We start from the raw sequence: 20,283 nt of genomic DNA on the forward strand, positions 1-20,283 counted from the left end.
GGAGAGGTGGCGCAGAGAGTGGCTGCCCTCCCTGTGCTCTGAGCCACAGCACCGCACCCAGGGTGGCTTTTGACTTAGAGAAATAACACCGGCTGTGTTTATGGGGCTGCTCGAACTCAGGGACGGCTCACAGTCAACATGTGTCAGCCTGGCTAGGGCTCTGGACCTCAAAGCTGTTTCTCAGAAGTTTGGATTCTGCAAGTCCAAAACATATCCTCCCAAGTGTCCTGGCCTTGTGAAGCTTTTATTTATTTTCATTGAAATGCCCCAGGATCATTTACAATTAAGTCACCACAGCACTGTTTTGATAAGGCCATTTGATGACCACGAAGCCTTTAGAGCTTTCAGACAAGTCTTTCTTTAAATTCTCTTTTTCCCCCATTGCTGGTCTTAGCTGCCATTGACTCAGCCTTGACTCACAGCGACCCCATGCACCACAGAACAAGACACCGCCAGGTCCTGCACCATCCGCATGATCGTTTGCGGGTTAAACTATTGTGATCCATAGGGTTTTCAGTGGCTGATTTTTGAAAGTAGATTGCCAGGCCTTCCTCCCTAGTCCGTCTTAGCCTAGAAGCTCCACTAAAACCTGTCCAGCATCATAGCAACACGCAAGCCTCCACTGACAGGTAGGTGGTGCCATACAAGAGGTGCATTGTCTGGGAATCGAACCCGGGTCTCCCACAGAAAAGGTGAGAGTTCTATTACTGATCCACTATTGCCTCCCTCTTTTCCCTTAGAAATAACAATTTTCATTTTACCTAGTATAAAGGAACTGGGAGGCTTTGAGCTGGTTTGGGAGGCAGAGAATAATTTCCCAGCAAGTGTTCAACGTGGCCCAGACGTCTCTTGTCTCAAGCCCAGAGACTAGAGAGCGAGTTACATACACACACACATACACACACACACAAATTAAAAGTAGTATATTCCTGACTTTTCTTCTGTGAGTCTGTGTTTTCTCCATGGTTATTTTAACCACAGGACTGCAAACACTTCCTGGAGCAGCTCCCCCCACCACCGGGCCACTCTCTGTGGGTATAAGAGAGGCAAAGGCTAGGCGTGAGTCTGAACAAGCCCCTCTTGCCCAGATCCATCCTCAATGCCCCAGAGCCAGGAATAACCCGTCTGCACCACCAGTCTCCTCCCACAAACACAGGGCAGCCCAATCCCAGTGTGAAGCTCTGTACCTGCTTTTTATGGAGTTTTGTTTTGTTTGTTTTTTCCTTTGCAAGGTTAAATATTTTGAGCTCAGATCTCTCTGTAAGACGATGTTTTGACTTTAACCTTCTGGACAAGTCTCTTGTGTCATTTCTTTTTCAAGCCAGTTGGAATTCTACTTGCCTGCGTCCTCCTCCCCTGGCCTCATACCCATACGTGAAATATTCTTGCATTCTGCCATCAGTGAGAAGCTGCAGCCCCATTTGCTGCTGCCCAGAGGGGCAGCCGCTGCTGCACGGGGAATGCGTGACAAATTCCACGCAGGGCCGAGGCCACACTCACCTTCGGGGCCGCACTGGCTGGGATCACTGATGCAGGAGTTCCTGACACTTCCGTAGTAGAGGAGCGTGACTCCTTTTTCCTCTTTGAGGTAAATGCCTTTGTTGACCTTCCCTTCTACAATATCTAAGTGAGGAAAACCACAATGTTACATAGTCATGACTTGAAGAGATAAAACATTTAAAGACGTGTGTCAGACTCACAAGCAACTTACATATTGTTAAACAAACCCTGTTGCCATCGAGTTGATTCCAAACTCATGAGACCCTATAGGACAGAGCAGAACTGCCCCATAGGGTTTCCAAGGAGCTGGTGGGTTTGAACCGCTGGCCTTTTGGTTAGCAGCTGGGCTCTTAACCTCCAGGGCTCTAGTAAATATTATTAGTTACATTTGTAATTGTATATTTATAATATTACACACTATAATAGTATTATATATTCACAGATTAATGTAATATATTAATAATATATTGTTTTATTAAGGACACATAATTAATAAAACTATATGTACTGTATTTACCAAATAATGCACCTGTTATACTTTTTTTGCCAACGTCGCCCTCCTCCCCCAGGTATTTTTAAGTATGCTATGCTATTTTTTTTACAGCAACATGTAAAAAATTAGCATAATGCGCTTGGGTAATCCTAGACGTGGGAACCCATAGTTTTAAAAGAGCGAGTTTTTGGACCACAGAAGGGAAAGCCTGAGTCAGGTTTTGCACAGGCCGGAGGGGCTCGCCGGCCACAACAGTGGTCAGTCCTGGCAGAGAGGCACCATCTCCGTCCACCGTGAAGTTCTGTCCTGTTCCCAGAACAGACGCCTCTGATGGTATGGGTGTGAGGTAAATGGCTTACAGAACAGAGAAGTGAGGGCTATAAAATCCAGGAGCGATTGAGCATTTATTGTTAGCCAGGGTCAAGCAGCCTGGAAACCTTCCCGCCGTGTGGGGGGCAGAACCCCTGTTGCTCTTCCAGCTATCAGCCTGGCTGAAGACGTATGGAAGGCTCCTGGGGCCTTTGGACCTGATGGCCACCCTGACTCGGATGTCCCGTGACCACTGCCAGACTCCAATGTTGGCCCTTACTGTTTTTACCTCCTTGTTTTTCCTTTAGCTCATTTTTTACTAAAAAAATATAAAATTATATGTATATATATATATATTTTGTTTAGTAAGAGGGAGGATCTATGGATGGAAGAGTTAAATGGATCACTAGCGGTTGCATGACTGCATTCGGGTATGTAAGCCCCCAGTCATGGAAAAATTGATTTTGGAAACCAAACCCCTCCCACTTGAAAGAGCAATCAGGTTGTGTTGGAAAAAGATCAAAGGTGACATGTAAATTATCTGGACTGGCCTTCTGCGCTGATCAGACAAAGGCCACACAGCAATGTCCCTCCCACTTGGAGCCACACAGGAAAAATACAAAATACATGGGCTTTGGAGGATATTAATTAACTATGACCCTTGTGGGCGTGTATTTTATAAAACAGCTTCTCACAATTTAAAAAAAAAGAATTCCAGCTACAGAAGAAATGACGACTTTAATGTTGGTAAGAGATCATATTTTTGAGGAGGTACTTTAAAATCAAGTCTGATTTTCCATTAAAAGGGCATGCTTTTCCTCCCCCCATTTGAAATTCCAAACAATTTCTATTTTTAGAAAAGAGCTCATCTTGTGTCTGTTTAGGTCTGAAAGCAGCTGGTTTGGAAGCTCCTGGGGACCTGAAAGGCTAGACACACCTTCTAACTGGTTGTGGCCTGTGATACTTCCTTCAGGCTTAACCCTGAGAGGTGGTTTTTCATTCCCTGGAGCAGTTGCCCCTTTCTTGGCTGTTTCCTCGTTTGCTGGCCAAGGTGGAGTGGGTTCATCTAGAACCAAACTGGATTGGCCTTTGAAATCATCACAGATCCCAACTCGCCCAGACGCAAAACCAGCGTGCAGGCATTCACCTACAGTCGCTGAGGAGTTAGAGTGCGCAGAACCGTTGGTACACGCTCACCTACAGTCGCTGAGAAGTTAGAGCGGGCAGAGTCATTGGTGTACGCTCACCTACAGTCGCTGAGAAGTTAGAGCGGGCAGAGTCATTGGTGTACGCTCACCTACAGTCGCTGAGGAGTTAGAGCGGGCAGAGTCATTGGTGTACGCTCACCTACAGTTGCTGAGGAGTTAGAGCGGGCAGAGTCATTGGTACACGCTCACCTACAGTCGCTGAGGAGTTAGAGTGGGCAGAAGCGTTGGTATACGCTCACCTACGGTTGCTGAGAACTTAGACCAGGCAGAGTCATTGGTATACACTCACCTACAGTCGCTGAGGACTTAGAGCAGGCAGAACGATTGGTATACGCTCACCTACAGTCGCTGAGAAGTTAGAGCGGGCAGAATCATTGGTACACACTCACCTACAGTCACTGAGGAGTTAGAGTGGGCAGAACCGTTGGTACACGCTCACCTACAGTCGCTGAGGAGTTAGAGCGGGCAGAGTCATTGGTACACGCTCACCTACAGTCGCTGAGGAGTTAGAGCGGGCAGAATCATTGGTACACGCTCACCTACAGTCACTGAGGAGTTAGAGTGGGCAGAACCATTGGTATACGCTCACCTACAGTCGCTGAGGAGTTAGAGTGGACAGAGTCATTGGTGTACGCTCACCTACAGTCACTGAGAAGTTAGAGTGGGCAGAGTCATTGGTATACGCTCACCTACAGTCACTGAGAAGTTAGAGTGGGCAGAGTCATTGGTATACACTCACCTACAGTCGCTGAGGAGTTAGAGCGGGCAGAGTCATTGGTGTACACTCACCTACAGTCGCTGAGGAGTTAGAGCGGGCAGAGTCACTGGTGTACACTGACCTACAGTGGCTGAGAAGTTAGAGCAGGCAGAGTCATTGGTACACGCTCACCTACAGTCACTGAGGAGTTAGAGTGGGCAGAAGCGTTGGTATACGCTCACCTACAGTCGCTGAGGACTTAGAGCAGGCAGAACCATTGGTATACGCTCACCTACAGTCGCTGAGGAGTTAGAGTGGACAGAGTCATTGGTGTACGCTCACCTACAGTCACTGAGAAGTTAGAGTGGGCAGAGTCATTGGTATACGCTCACCTACAGTCGCTGAGGAGTTAGAGTAGGCAGAGTCATTGGTGTACACTCACCTACAGTCGCTGAGGAGTTAGAGTGGGCAGAACCATTGGTATACGCTCACCTACAGTCGCTGAGGAGTTAGAGTGGACAGAGTCATTGGTGTACGCTCACCTACAGTCACTGAGAAGTTAGAGTGGGCAGAGTCATTGGTATACGCTCACCTACAGTCACTGAGAAGTTAGAGTGGGCAGAGTCATTGGTATACACTCACCTACAGTCGCTGAGGAGTTAGAGCGGGCAGAGTCATTGGTGTACACTCACCTACAGTCGCTGAGGAGTTAGAGCGGGCAGAGTCACTGGTGTACACTGACCTACAGTGGCTGAGAAGTTAGAGCAGGCAGAGTCATTGGTACACGCTCACCTACAGTCACTGAGGAGTTAGAGTGGGCAGAAGCGTTGGTATACGCTCACCTACAGTCGCTGAGGAGTTAGAGCGGGCAGAGTCATTGGTGTACACTCACCTACAGTCGCTGAGGAGTTAGAGCGGGCAGAGTCATTGGTGTACACTCACCTACAGTCGCTGAGGAGTTAGAGCGGGCAGAGTCATTGGTGTACACTCACCTACAGTCGCTGAGAAGTTAGAGCGGGCAGAGTCATTGGTGTACGCTCACCTACAGTCGCTGAGAAGTTAGAGCGGGCAGAGTCATTGGTATACACTCACCTACAGTCGCTGAGGAGTTAGAGTGGGCAGAGTCATTGGTGTACGCTCACCTACAGTCGCTGAGGAGTTAGAGCGGGCAGAGTCATTGGTGTACGCTCACCTACAGTCGCTGAGAAGTTAGAGCGGGCAGAGTCATTGGTGTACGCTCACCTACAGTCGCTGAGAAGTTAGAGCGGGCAGAGTCATTGGTACACGCTCACCTACAGTCGCTGAGGAGTTAGAGTGGGCAGAGTCATTGGTGTACGCTCACCTACAGTCGCTGAGAAGTTAGAGCGGGCAGAGTCATTGGTGTACGCTCACCTACAGTCGCTGAGGAGTTAGAGCGGGCAGAGTCATTGGTACACGCTCACCTACAGTCGCTGAGGAGTTAGAGTGGGCAGAAGCGTTGGTATACGCTCACCTACGGTTGCTGAGAACTTAGACCAGGCAGAGTCATTGGTATACACTCACCTACAGTCGCTGAGGACTTAGAGCAGGCAGAACCATTGGTATACGCTCACCTACAGTCGCTGAGAAGTTAGAGTGGGCAGAATCATTGGTATACACTCACCTACAGTTACTGAGGAGTTAAAGTGGGCAGAACCATTGGTACACGCTCACCTACTGTCGCTGAGGAGTTAGAGTGGGCAGAGTCATTGGTACACGCTCACCTACAGTCGCTGAGGAGTTAGAGTGGGCAGAGTCATTGGTATATGCTCACCTACGGTCGCTGGGGACTTAGAGTGGGAAGAGTCATTGGTACACACTCACCTACGGTCGCTGAGGACTTAGAGTGGGCAGAGTCATTGCTACACGTTCACCTACAGGCGCTGAGGAGTTACAGTGGGCAGAGTCATTGGTGTACGCTCACCTACGGTCGCTGAGGAGTTGGAGTGTGCAGACTCATTGGTACACACTCACCTACAGTCACTGAGGACTTAGAGTGGGCAGAGTCATTGGTATACACTCACCTACAGTTACTGAGGGGTTAGAGCGGGCAGAGTCATTGGTATACGCTCACCTACAGTCGCTGAGGACTTAGAGTGTGCAGAGTCATTGGTGTACGCTCACCTACGGTCGCTGAGGAGTTGGAGTGTGCAGACTCATTGGTACACACTCACCTACAGTCACTGAGGACTTAGAGTGGGCAGAGTCATTGGTATACACTCACCTACAGTTGCTGAGGACTTAGAGTGGGCAGAGTCATTGGTATACGCTCACCTACAGTTGCTGAGGACTTAGAGTGGGCAGAGTCATTGGTATACGCTCACCTACAGTTACTGAGGAGTTAGAGCAGGCAGAATCATTGGTACACGCTCACCTACAGTCACTGAGGAGTTAGAGCGGGCAGAACCATTGGTATACGCTCACCTACAGTCGCTGAGGACTTAGAGCAGGCAGAACCATTGGTATACGCTCACCTACAGTCGCTGAGGAGTTAGAGCGGGCAGAGTCATTGGTGTACACTCACCTACAGTCGCTGAGGAGTTAGAGCGGGCAGAGTCACTGGTGTACACTGACCTACAGTGGCTGAGAAGTTAGAGCAGGCAGAGTCATTGGTACACGCTCACCTACAGTCACTGAGGAGTTAGAGTGGGCAGAAGCGTTGGTATACGCTCACCTACAGTCGCTGAGGACTTAGAGCAGGCAGAACCATTGGTATACGCTCACCTACAGTCGCTGAGGAGTAAGAGTGGACAGAGTCATTGGTGTACGCTCACCTACAGGCACTGAGAAGTTAGAGTGGGCAGAGTCATTGGTACATGCTCACCTACAGTCGCTGAGGAGTTAGAGTAGGCAGAGCCATTGGTATACACTCACCTACAGTCACTGAGGACTTAGAGTAGGCAGAGTCATTGGTGTACGCTCACCTACGGTCGCTGAGGAGTTAGAGTAGGCAGAGTCATTGGTATACGCTCACCTACGGTCGCTGAGGAGTTAAGAGTGGGCAGAGTCATTGGTACACGCTCACCTACAGTCGCTGAGGACTTAGAGTGGGCAGAATCATTGGTACACGCTCACCTATGGTCGCTGAGGAGTTAGAGTGGGCAGAGTCATTGGTACACGCTCACCTACAGTCGCTGAGGACTTAGAGTGGGCAGAATCATTGGTACACGCTCACCTATGGTCGCTGAGGAGTTAGAGTAGGCAGAGTCATTGGTATACGCTCACCTACAGTCGCTGAGGAGTTAAGAGTGGGCAGAGTCATTGGTACACGCTCACCTACAGTCGCTGAGGACTTAGAGTGGGCAGAATCATTGGTACACGCTCACCTATGGTCGCTGAGGAGTTAGAGTAGGCAGAGTCATTGGTATACGCTCACCTACAGTCGCTGAGGAGTTAGAGTGGGCAGAGTCATTGGTACACGCTCACCTACAGTCGCTGAGGACTTAGAGTGGGCAGAATCATTGGTACACGCTCACCTACGGTCGCTGAGGAGTTAGAGTAGGCAGAGTCATTGGTATACACAAAGGTGGAGTTATGGGGAAGGAGCGCAGTGAGGTTGTGGGCTCGGGAGGCTGGACGAGACAACAAAAGAAAAAGCACAGCACGTGAGTGAAACAAAACACAAATGGAAACAGCATATCTCTCAACCCAACTCGCCCAAGATGTGAACATTCTGTCCAAGGGCTATTTCCTGACCTCTTCGCCCCCACCCTCCACCCAACATCACTGCCAACTCCGGTGGCCCGGGCCATAACCACTCAAAGGCATTATTCCTGGCCAATTTGGCAACAAACAATTGTCCCAATTTGCTGGCTCCACCTCCCGTGTGAATACCCGGTTGAGAGATATGAAGCTGAACTCGGCCATATAACAGTCTTAACAAAAGATGGATGGCTATGATGGTACAGAACTGATGGGACACAGACGTGTGAAATAACCGCATGCTATCATGACAGATGGACAACACGGCACGGAATTCAGCAACAAGTAACAAAGCTGCACATCACGGACTGTTTCCAAAGCCATTTAACTGTCTCCAGCAGCAAGACGTGTTGATAGATTCTGGTCTTTCTTTTTTCTTAAGAAGCCAGCATCACATGGGTACATGAAGAACGGACCCAGCAGAAAAACACAGCAAAGCCTTCATCGTTCAGGTGTTTTGGCACAAATGTGAATATATTTAAGGTTTTACTGGAAGTCAATTCATCTGGTGAATAAATTCAACCACAATGCTGTTGACTTTGAGTAGCTGTCACTTTATGAAAAGAATGTTTCATGGTAAAGCTTTTCCAAAACACTGAAAGTTATTGTTTTAACCCAGAACAATGAATGGGGATGAAGGGCTGGGGAAAGACAGACACTAACAGATATTCAAGCCCTTGTTTGAAATAACTACTAATTTTTTTTTTTTTAATTTTGTGTCCTAAATAACGAGCTATTTCAACAACTCATTTCCGCCAGGTGATGGCCCTTTTCAAAGGCTTTAAAATAAAGGCCTGAGAAAAGAAAAACAGATTACGACGAGAGAGAGCAGTTTATTTGGACCTGACTTGGTCATATGATAAGCAACCACAGGGGCTCTTTTCGTTCCTGCGGAGCAGACTGGCTGGAGAAAATATCAAACCACAGGACGGTGTTCAGCTGTGCCGACATTACCACGCGGCATGCTGGCCAGGAAACAACGCCGAGGGCCTGCCCAGACGCAGGGCTCTGGGGACGCCATTGGCGCGGGCGTCAGCTGTAACACTTCTCGACTCACAAGTTTTAAGGGAAACATTTTAGGGCCTTTGGTGGCAACTTCTGGCAGAAGATCAAACCATGGGAATAGGGACAAACCCAGGGTGCTGGTGTGGAAAGCACCGTAATTGGCAATACATGGGTGTTTCACAAATCCATTATGTGACCCAGTCAGAGACGACTGGAGCATTGCCGCGACTGGGATATAGTACACCCCTCACTGCACACATTGCCATGTGACATACTCAAGAGCAAAAACAAATTATATTAAAAATATAAAAGCACCCTCAAATCATTCAGAATTGATACCTAAAAAACCATTCCTATTTGAATGGAAAACCCTTCAGGAATACCTTGGGTCTCTCCTACTATTAAATGTCTGACGGAGACCTTATTCTCCACCTTGCTGGGTACCATTGGAAGCATCTTAAAAACCAGGTGCCGTGGAGTCAGTTCCCCCTCATTGTGCTCCCACACATGTCAGAGCAGAACTGTGCGCCAGAGGGTTTTCAGCGGCTGATTTTTCGGAAGTGGATTGCCAGGCCTTTCTTCCGAGGTACCTCTAGGTGGACTGGAAACTCCAACCTTTCGGTTAGCAGCCCAGTGCATTCACCATTTCCACCACCCAGAGACAAAAGCATCTTAGACAATGTTTAACATTTTCAAGGGGAGCCAACACTGGTGAGCTGGTGGAGTCACCCGGCAGGTGGGGGTGTCTTTGCTGAGGGAGGTGGTGAGGTGATTTTAGCTGGCACGACCTTTGGCACCTGGTTCAAAGAGGCCCCTGAGTTTTGGCAGAGTGTGGATTATGCCAATTTTGTCCGCCTAGAAAACGTACTTCTGAATTCGTATGCAGGTCATCCCATCACTGGCAGCTTCTGTTTTAAGGTTGTTGGGGAAAATGAGCATTATAATAATATTTTGAATCATGAATTCTGTCTTTCAATCATAAAAACATCTAAATGTTCTAATAAAATATTTTGAAGCAACAATGATTGGGGGAAGCCTCACAAATATGTATCCATCTCTGTCCTCCTGCCTCAGAAGCAGATGCTGTACCCCGCCTGCTCCTCCTGATGCCCCGTGCCCCGAGAGCCACCTGCTCCCACATCTGCAGCCTCTCACGGCCGCGTCTACCTCCAGTTGTGTCCTGAAGCTCGTGGATCCCGTCCACACGTTCCAGCGGCCAGTAATGTGATGCAGAAGCCAAGACCTCAAACCCTTGGGGAAAGAAGAACAAAAAGTCAAAGTCACCATGAGGAAGGGAAGGACTGGAGACAAGGAACCGGATGCCGCATACGTTATGAATTGCAGGGCCAATAAAGCGTCACAAGACTACGGGAGACACTGAAAAAGGAATTTGATAAAATTACGTACACATTCCTGGTTCAAAGAAAAAACTCTTAAAAATTAGAAATCGATGAATATTTCCTTAAAAGGATAAAACATGACAAATAGGAATAGGTAACTCTTAACTCAAGAAAACAAAAACCACGGTGCTTAATGGCGAAATGGGAGAAGCAGGCTCATCAGTGTCAGAAACAAGACAAGTGTTCCATTATCCCACCATTATTCAACATTGTTGGAGAGGTAATACTGATGCCATGAGGCAGGAGAAAGAAATAAGGTAAAAAGTAATTTGAAAGGGGAGATAATACGATCATTATCTCCAGATGGTGTATGCCTTGATAACAAAGAGAAAAACTATTACCAGTAAGAAAAAAGTTTGGTCAGGGAAAAGCTATCACGAACAATAAAAGAATTCTGAAAGACAGCATATACGAATCCAACATACAAATGTCTGCCGCTTTCCTATATTCAAACAAATAGGTGCTGACAAATCATAGAACAGTTTTTTTTTTTTTTTTTTTTTTTGTAAGTGCAACTAATAAAGATAAAACGTCTGAGAACAAAAGAATAAAAACTACAGGATCCTCGTCGAGGAAGCCATGAAGTAGCACGATTCTGCCACAGAGGGCTGGCTACATAAATACATCCACACAGTGGACTGGTGTGGCCGTGAGGCTGACAGATACGTACTGATACGGGATGCCCTTAAAGTTATATTGTTAAGTTCAAAAGAAAAGTGAAAAAAAAATGTGTATACCAGGAACCATTTGTGTAAAATTCAGATGTTTAGAGGAAGGTAGGGAAGGAGGAAAGAAAGAGGGAGGCCATGAGGGAGGAAGAGAGACAGAGAGAGACGTCTGGGAGGAGATGGAATGAAGGGACAGTATCTGGTGGGGTAAGAAAACTGAGGGGCTGGGAGGCAGGCGTGAGAAGACTTATATTTCATTATCTTCTTCTATTTGAATTTTTCACGTGTGTCCCTTCAAACACTATTTCAAGACCTGCTTTAGAAATGAAAATAACCATGGGCAGCATCTAGACAAAGTCTTTAGATGAAACTGAAGGCCTCCGTCTAACATCTGAACTGCTGTCCCTATGGTGCCGGACGTCTGTCTGGTTTTTCCGTTTGCATCTGCTGGTCCAGGTTGTGCACGTGGAGCCCCAAATGGAAGCCGAGAACAAAGTCAGTCCTACAACATGAGCTGAAGGGAAAGGAGCCAGGCAACGACCAACACCCGTGTGCATGCCGCGAGAAATGTGGGACTTCAGCTGATGTCTGGGGGAGGGCCCTCTACTGCTGTAAGGCAATACTGAGAACCTGGAATGCAAAAACTGGGAAGCATTCGTTTTTATTTCCACCAGGCTTCCCTCTAAAATCTAGGCTATTCATCTGGAGACAGTCTGAGAAGGAAACATCTGTGATACAAACACCAGATGCCGTGTCTTCAGGATCCGTTTCTTCTGAGACAGGCCCTGTGGACAGCATGCCCTGGGTGCTGAGGTCTCCTCCTGCAGTGTCCACTCGCAAAGGCCATGCTGGGCTCCAGGCAGAAATACCAGCAGACTAAACCCATGGTGCCCTGTTCACACTGAAAGACTCATCTCAACCCAGTCGCGTCCACCAGGAGTAGAAAGAGGGGCTTGGGGTCCCAAATGGCCTGCGACTCCACATCATAGCACTTCAGCCCAGTGGAACACACCCACTGGGCTGCCTCAGGCGTCTTGGGAGCAGCAAAATGGAGCCGGTCAGGCAGACGGGGAAGAGGATTTCAGGGGTTGCAGTCTCAGTACCACAGGGCCAGGCCGGGCAGGAGAAATCAGCCTGCTCGGGGCCAGGGCTGGGGCACAGGATGTTCAATAGGCTGGAAGGCAAGGCCCTGAGTGGCCAGGTGCTGGAAATGGACAGCTAGTATCACTAAGCCCCATCACCCCATCAGTGAGTGGGTCGTACTGGGGTGGTTTGCGTCTTGCTGTGATGCTGGAAGCTATGTCACCAGGATATCAAATACCAGCAGGGTCACTCCTGGTAGACAGCTTTCAGCTGAGCTTCCAGACTAAGACGGACTAGGAAGAAAGGTCTGGAGATCTATTTCTGAAAACGAATCAGTGAAAACCTTGTGGATCCCAACAGAACACTGCCCCACTCGCTTGCTTTAGACACTCATCCGGAGGGACCAAGTGCCGGAGGAGGCCATTGAGTTTGGTGATGTAGACGGCCAGCGAGGGCGAGGGAGGCCCCCAGTGAGGTGGGTTAGCTGTGACCAATTAGAAAACCCATGTCCTAACTAAAGAAAGCAGCTGCTTTCCAGCACAAAATAACTGTCGCCCAAATAACAGGAAGGTTTGCCCAGTATGACCAGGCCTCCTGGTTTTAAAGAGAAGCCAGAAACCCAGGCATTTTTATTTGAAATCTCCTCAAATTTCAATGCTAGAATTAATATTTTTTAAATTAAAGCACCGTGTGGTGCTAACAAGACTGGGCTGAGGTAAATTGGCCCCCAGGTTTCCCGTTTGCAGCCTAAGGAGTAAGCAGCCCACAGCCCTGAAACGGTCACCAGAACAAGAAAACCTCGTTCTGATGTGAAAGAGGTAGTCTCTGTGGGGTTTGGCCAACAGGAAGGTGATATAAGGTCTGCTGGTTACATGGTCGCCCTGGTTTCACCAGATAAACGCTTATAGAGAATAAATACACACTCAGACAAGACGGCAAACCAAGCGATGGCAGGGCGCCAAGACAGCCCCACCCCCGAAGAGAAAGAAAAAAAGAGGCATTTCCCACCTACAGTTACAATCAGCACAATTATAAATCAATTCTTCAGGGTTACTTTCTCAACCAGACTTAATGTTTCACTGATTCAGTTTGGTGTGTGAATACATATGTTGTTGTTATTGTTGTTAGGTGCCATTGAGTCAGTTCCAACTCACAGCGACCCTATGCACAACAGGACGAAACACTGCCCGGTCCTGCGCCATCCTTAAAATCGTTGTTATGCTTGAGCTCATTGTTGCAGCCACTGTGTCAATCCACCTCATTGAGGGTCTTCCTCTTTTCCGCTGACCCAGTACTCTGCCAAGCATCATGTACTTCTCCAGGGACTCATCCCTCCTGACAACATGTCCAAAGTATGTAAGACGCAGTCTTGCCATCTTTGCTTCTAAGGAGCATTCTGGCTGTACTTCTTCCAAGACAGATTTGTTCGTTCTTTTGGCAGTCCATGGTATATTCAATATTCTTCGCCAACACCACAATTCAAAGGCGTCAGCTCTTCTTCGGTCTTCCTTATTCATTGTCCAGCTTTCACATGCATATAATGCGATCGAAAATACCATGGCTTGGGTCAGGTGTACCTTAGTCTTCAGGGTGACATCCTTGCTCTTCAGCACTTTGAAGAGGTCCTTTGCCGCAGATTTACCCAATGCAATGGGTCTTTTGATTTCTTGACTGCTGCTTCCATGGCTGTTGATTGTGGATGTGAGTAAAATGAAATCCTTGACGACTTCAATCTTTTCTCCATTTATCATGATGTTGCTTATTGGTCCAGTTGTGAGGATTTTTGTTTTCTTTATGTTGAGGTGCAATCCATACTGAAGGCTATGGTCTTTGATCTTCATCAGTAAGTGCTTCAAGTCCTCTTCACTTTCAGCAAGCACGGTTGTGTCATCTGCATAACGCAGGTTGTTAATGAGTCTTCCTCCAATCTTGATGCCCCGTTCTTCTTCATATAGTCCAGCTTCTCGGATTATTTGCTCAGCATACAGATTGAATAGGTATGGTGAAAGAATACAACCCTGACGCACACCTTTCCTGACTTTAAACCAATCAGTGTCCCCTTGTTCTGTGCGAACAACTGCCTCTTGATCTATGTAAAGTTTCCTCATGAGCACAATTAAGTGTTCTGGAATTCCCTTATGAATAGTGAATATATATACGTGTGTATAAATATATATGTGTGAGTGAATATAATGTGTGTGAATGTGTGAGTATATACATGTATGATATATATGTGTGCATACACACTACACACACACATACATACGTATAAAATCGGAAGCCCAGACTTTGCATTTGAAATCTCCCCAAGTTTTAATGTTCGCGATTCATCAAAAGATAATGACTCCACAGGTAGAATGATGACGAGTGACTAGATGGATGAACCAACATACCATCTTTGTCTAATTCTGGTGCCAAAAAAATCTGTATTAGCCAAATGTCCATCTGTTCAATAGGATATAAACATTGTTTTTAAAAATTCCATGACAAACACTCTTTTTTTAACAAGGGAGATGACGATGAAGCTTTCGCGTGGCCCGTGGATCTGCCCGGGCTCTGTAAACACAACGCGGTGTAAGTACAGGCAGTTATGATGATGAAGCCGCTGGTGGCCGCCCACACGTCTCAATCGGGCCAGAGACGAGCCCTCTGTCCTCCTGGGAGCGGATCTGGCCCAGCGCCCCTGTGACCCCTGTGACCCCAGTGACCCAGGACCAGCAAACTTCTGGATAATGATGGGTTTTTTAAAGGTCTTTTTTCCTCTTTACAAAAGTTGTCTACAAAAGGACAGGTCATAAACCTAAAAAAATACATGACCTGCAGCAGTCTCTTGGCTGCCGCCATTTACGGATTTCGATTAATCAACCATCGGGGCTTCACGGAGTTCTCACCGGGCAGCCTGGGGCCGCAAGAAAGGTTTCAGACAGGGGTGGGCCAGGCTCCGCTGCCCCCGGTCTCCCCTCTCCGGGCCTCGCCTGCCTCAGCTCAAAGGGTCACTGCTGATCCTCCCAACTACAACATTCTGTACCTTCTGTGAGGTCACAGACAAACACAGAATGCACAAAGGCTCAAAATGATTTGAAGTTGTTTTTCAATTACAAAACTAAACAACTGTCTACCTGGTAGAGAAAGCACAAACCAAACCTGCTGCCATCGAGTCGATTCCGACTCATAGCGACCCTACAGGACAGAGAAGAACTGCCCCATAGGGTTTCCAAGGAGAGCCTGGTGGATTCCAACTGCGACCTGTAGGTTAACAGCCGAGCTCTTAACCACTGTGCCACCAGGGTAGAGAAAAAGACCTGGCAAACATCTGGCTACCTGGGCTAGTGTAGACAGACAGGCCAGGTAATATAAGCCAAAGCACCCACCACCCACCTGGGAGGTGAAGTGATACAAATGTCCCGTGTTGACTCAATTTACCAGACAACTAGCAGACCCCCCGCTGAAGGTGCTTGAAGCCGACAGCAGATACTCATCGGGGCCTCCTGGGGCCGGGCAGCACAGTGAGAAGACAGGAAAAGCTTAATAGTCCTGTTGTGTTATTGTTGGGTGCCGTCAAGTAGATTCTGACTCATAGCAACCCTATAGACCAGAGCAGAACTGCCCCATAGGGTTTCCAAGTCTGTCATCTTTATGGAAGCAGACAGCCACATCTTTTTCCCTCGGAGCCGCTGGTGGGTTTGAACTGCCGACCTTTCAGTTAGCAGCGAAGCGCTTAACCACTGTGCTACTAGGGCTCCACAACAGTCCTGCTAGAACCTTAAAAACAGAAAGCTGGCTGAGGTTTGGTGGAAACGAGACTGGCCTTCAGGAGCCCAGGGTTCCAGCCTTATTTAGGGACTCCTCCAAAAAAAAACAAATTTTTTTTTTTTTTTTCTTCCTAAGACCAAGCCCCTGGGTGGTGCAAACGATAATGCACTCAGGTGCCAACTGAAAATAGTCCACCTAGAGGCACCTCGGAAAAAAGGCTGGTGATCTACGTCCAGAAACTCTGCCACTGAAAACCGGGGGGAGCACAGTCCTCCTCTGACACACGTGGGCACCGCGAGTTGGAGTAGATTTGATGCAAGTGGTTTTGGCTTCATCCATGGAGAAAAAATTAAGCCTTCAGTAAATGTTAGCTTTTTTGTCATTATTCTAAAGAGGAGGGAAGGAGGAAGGAGAAGATGGAAATAAGAAGTTAAAAAGCAGTCGATTGAAGGGAGGCAACAGAGGGTAAGAAGAGAGATAGCTGAAGGTTGGAAAATTAGAGCAGAGAGAAAACTCGAGCAGACACGGAACATGGTCAAAAAGGCAATGCTAAGCCTTCCGCACAGGCTTCGTGTGTATGGCTTCTTTTCCACCATATTTCTATTATTGCGGATATTATGATTATTCCATAAAGTAGCTTGTAGCTCAAGAAATGTTTTCCACCCTGAATCAGGACATGCAGGAGCAAAGCTTCTGGATGGAACAGAGACTGAGTTCAAGCAGCTCCTTGACCTCAGGGTTGTAGGCAGGGCATGAGCGGCCTTGTCCAGAGACCCCTCAGGACAGCTCCTTCTTCCCTTGGGTAGCAGACTGCCAGTGACACCTCGCCTGCTCCAGAGAGGTGCTGGCTCTGCTGGTGTTCCTGGGGACCCCTGCTTCCTCCACCCTGTCTTTCTCCTCCCCTGGAAAGCCAGCATGGGCCCCAAGGGGTAGGATTAGTGGTACACCCCCATGGGGCAAGGCCTCACTTTCATGCAAGTCCCAGGGTTGCCACCCCCCGCAGCACGCCTTCATCCTTCCTCCCAGCGCTTGGGGTGAGGGAAAGGGAGCATGTGGAAATTGACAGCATTCATACCTTTCTCAACAAGAGATTTAAGTTGCTCCTTGAAAATGTGGATACAGTGGGTAAACCAAGGCAGCAATCGTGAGAGAAAGTCCCCTAAAGCTGGAAGCTAAAGCTTCGGGTCCGACTACACCCTTCTTTCCTCACAGGGCCCTCATCTGCCATCCTATGGACATCCCCTCCTCAGGCCTGCTCTGTGGCCAGCACTGGTCCAGCACGCTGGTCAGAGCCCCCGACCCTGGCTGGCCATTAGAGGTGGGCCCCCTTTGGGTGGGCTGGGGGCACGAGCCTTGACAGGGGCCCCGATCCCTGCAGGCTGAGTCACGGCTGAACGGCAGGCCTGTCCGCGCCCAGTTCCCCACCACACACGTTCCCCCCGGGAAGCAGCTGGAGTTCACAGAGGCCTCCAGTGGGAGAAGCCACACCTGCAGGCAGAGCACCAGAGCGATCAAGGAGGACGCAAGCCCCCAGGCGGCTCGGTGGACACGCGGAGGATGCAGGCTGAGAGACAGAACACGTTCCACCCCGGGGAAACTACACTTCCTAATCACAAGGCTTCGATGACCCAGGGCAGGAAGCTGCTGGGGCCCCACGGACTGTGTCCCCCACAGCTCGGAGCAACCAGTTGCCGTCAAGTCAACCCCGACTCCTGGGGACCCCATCTGTGTCAGAGTAGGGCTGTGCCCCACGGGGTTTGCAATGGCCGTGACCCTTTAGAAGCAGATCTCCAGGGCTGTCTTCCAAGGCACCTCTGGGTGGACTTGAACCTCCAACCTTTCAGTTAGCAGCTGAGTATGTGAACCATTTGCAGCTCCCAGGGATTCCCAGCCCTCCTCAGAGGAGCCCGAAGAAGGTGCCGCATACTTGGGGTGAATGAGGGGCCGTTCCCGGACCTCCACGAAGACAGGAAGGGCGTGTATGAGCAGGGCAAGAGGGGAACTCTTACCTGGATGGTCTCGGGACCTGGCGTCGACTCCATGTACCTGCACACAGAACACCACATCGTCAGACACAGCTGGGGGACCTCCTGGCAGAAATCCAGCCCCATTTCAACAATGGCCACGTCAGGGACTTACCTGAGAAGTGGAATAAAACAGCAGCAACCAGGTGTAGAGTGGCCGTGGCCGCCACATGGTACCCAGAGGTTAGGATGGCCACGTGAGATTCCTGAGGTCTGGCTGTGATGACATGTCTTCACTAACACTCACGTCCTCGGCAAGGGGACATTTCCACAGGTTCCAAGACAGAGAAATAGAGAGAGACAGACAGAAAGTCCGTTTCTTTAAAGTTTGTGAGGACAGCTGTCTTGGCAAGCTGGTGGTGTTCCCCTCCTGGTCTCCAGGCTGAGACTGTGGGGTGGTCAGTGACACATCACAGAGACCAGAGCAGCAGGGATGCCGGTGGAGAAGCCTAGCTCCGAGTGCTGTCCTAGAAACGCATCCAAACAGTGACTGCAACTTGTGCCAGAGGGAGAAGGCGCTCAGACGGAGAGAGGGACGTCCAGAGCCTTCCTTCACTTCCAGAGTCCGCGTTTGTCCCGTGCAGGGCTGGAGCGGGCTCTGGCTTTCTCAGTGTGGGGACGAGCAGGCTGGGAAGCCCTTCTGCCCTGGCGCCCCGCCTGCTGGGGCTGGTCCACTCCCACCAACGCCTGGGTCTGGGTCCCGCCTGCACCGCCGCCCAGCTCTCTGGGTGGGAGAGGCCGGTGATGTAAGGCTGTCTTCAAATTTTGCTCTCTTCTCTTCTCTCCTTATCCCCGTTGCGGGGCAGTCTTCCCAGGCCCTAACACGAAGCGAGAACAACTGGTTCACAAGCAGACCAGAGAACGTTGCGTTTTTAACAGACGCCTGCGTAGCCCACACCCTCCCAGTCAGCACAAATATTAATAAATGCAGCATGTAAAATGCCCCATCAACTCTGTTAAGGTCTGATTCCTGTTTGCCAAGAGCAGGAATAGGTGATATCTGGACGGAGAAAGTTAAGTGACCACACCCACTCAGCGGACACATCAGCTGGCCACATTTTTCTCTTTAACCCTTTCAGCGTTAAATGAATGCTATATTTGAGTGGAGCTTCAAAACTAAGACAGACTAGGAAGAAAGGCCTGGCAATCTACTTCTGAAAATCTGCCAGTGAAAACCTCAGGGATCACAACAGACCATTGTCCAACTCACTTGCTTTGGACAGGTCATCAGGAGGGATCGACCTCTGGAGGAGGGCATCATGTTTGGTGGCATGGAGGGTCAGTGATGGTGAAGGAGACCCTTGGGGAGATGAATCAACACAATCGCTGCAGTCGTGAACTTGAACATGCCGGCAATCCTGAAGGTGACATAGTACATAGGATCACTGTGAGTCAGAGTGGTCGGTCTATCTGTCCCACGTCATCCCACCACACCTCATAACTCCACACTCTCCACAGCACCCAGGACAGCACTCCTCATGTGACAACAAAGAGAACTTAGCCAGCCTGTGCCTCAGTTTACCCGACTGCCAGTCTACTCCAAATACACGTGTACACACACACGCCAAGAAAAAAAAGATTATAATCACGGCTATCATTTGCCATGTGACTTACCTGATAGTAACCTCTCTTTGGAGCCCGGATGGCACAGCGGTTAGGAGCTCAGCTGCTAATCAAAAGGTCAGCAGTTCAAATCCACCAGCTGCTCCTTGGAAACCCATGGGGCAGTTCTATTCTGTCCTATAGAGTTGCTATGAGAAGGAATCGGCTCCGTGGCACCCAACAACAACAACCACCACCACCTGTCTCTAAGGAGCCATGGTGGCGCAGTGGTTAAGCACTCGGCTATTAATCGACAGGTCGACGATTTGAGCCCTCCAGTGGCTCCGTGGGAAAAAGACCTGCTCCCATAAAGTGATCTGCTCCCATAAAGATTACAGCTGAGAAAACCCTGTGGGGCAGTTCTACTCTGTCATGTGGGGTTGCCACGAATCGGAAGTGACTCTACCGCACCCAACCACCACCTCAGGCAGGTTCCTTAGTCTCTCTGTGTCTCAAACTCCTCAGCTGTGAAATGCAAGTCATGGTTCCTCTCCTGCCGGGTGGTAAGGAGAAGTCAGAGGACACATACAAGGCTCTGGGAGCAGCACCTAGAAAATACCCAGAACTCGATAAATGTTAGGTACTTTTCACAAAGAAAAAATATCACTCAGTAACTGTTAGCCGTGATCATGACTATGAAGCAGAAAAGAGCACTGGGTAAATGTTAGGTAGCATTACCAGCGCCATTGACCTGCCTTTAAATGGGAATAAAGAGTGCTGGATCCAACAGACTTCCTAACAAGGATAAGATGACTCCCTGCGTCCACAGAAGGGGAAACTGTGACGTGGAAGTGGGAGGGGATTATTCTGAACTAATGCTG

The 20,283-nt window shown here is 48.9% G+C and overlaps 1 protein-coding gene and 1 long non-coding RNA gene across 2 annotated transcripts in view; both read right to left on the bottom strand.

Annotated features, from left to right (window-relative positions):
- The window catches only part of ADGRD1 (adhesion G protein-coupled receptor D1), a 108,403-nt gene extending 88,647 nt beyond the window's left edge, over positions 1–19,756 (bottom strand). The window contains exons 1-7 of the mRNA XM_049865589.1: positions 19,475–19,756; positions 19,071–19,218; positions 17,976–18,678; positions 17,846–17,882; positions 10,100–10,183; positions 7,702–7,797; positions 1,501–1,623 (exon numbers count right to left, since the gene is read on the bottom strand). Coding sequence (XP_049721546.1) covers positions 1,501–1,623; positions 7,702–7,797; positions 10,100–10,183; positions 17,846–17,882; positions 17,976–18,032 — 397 coding nt within the window. The 5' untranslated portion in view covers positions 18,033–18,678; positions 19,071–19,218; positions 19,475–19,756. The remainder of the gene's footprint in view (positions 1–1,500; positions 1,624–7,701; positions 7,798–10,099; positions 10,184–17,845; positions 17,883–17,975; positions 18,679–19,070; positions 19,219–19,474) is intronic.
- On the bottom strand, positions 4,112–5,611 carry LOC126065518 (uncharacterized). Its single transcript, XR_007514858.1, has 4 exons — positions 5,550–5,611; positions 5,350–5,449; positions 4,850–5,249; positions 4,112–4,449 (listed from the first exon to the last, which is right to left on the bottom strand). It is a non-coding gene; the product is annotated as an uncharacterized LOC126065518 (long non-coding RNA).
- Positions 19,757–20,283: the final 527 nt, after the last annotated feature.

This window comes from Elephas maximus, chromosome 22 (assembly GCF_024166365.1).
Source record: "Elephas maximus indicus isolate mEleMax1 chromosome 22, mEleMax1 primary haplotype, whole genome shotgun sequence".
Classification (NCBI taxonomy): Eukaryota; Metazoa; Chordata; class Mammalia; order Proboscidea; family Elephantidae; genus Elephas; species Elephas maximus.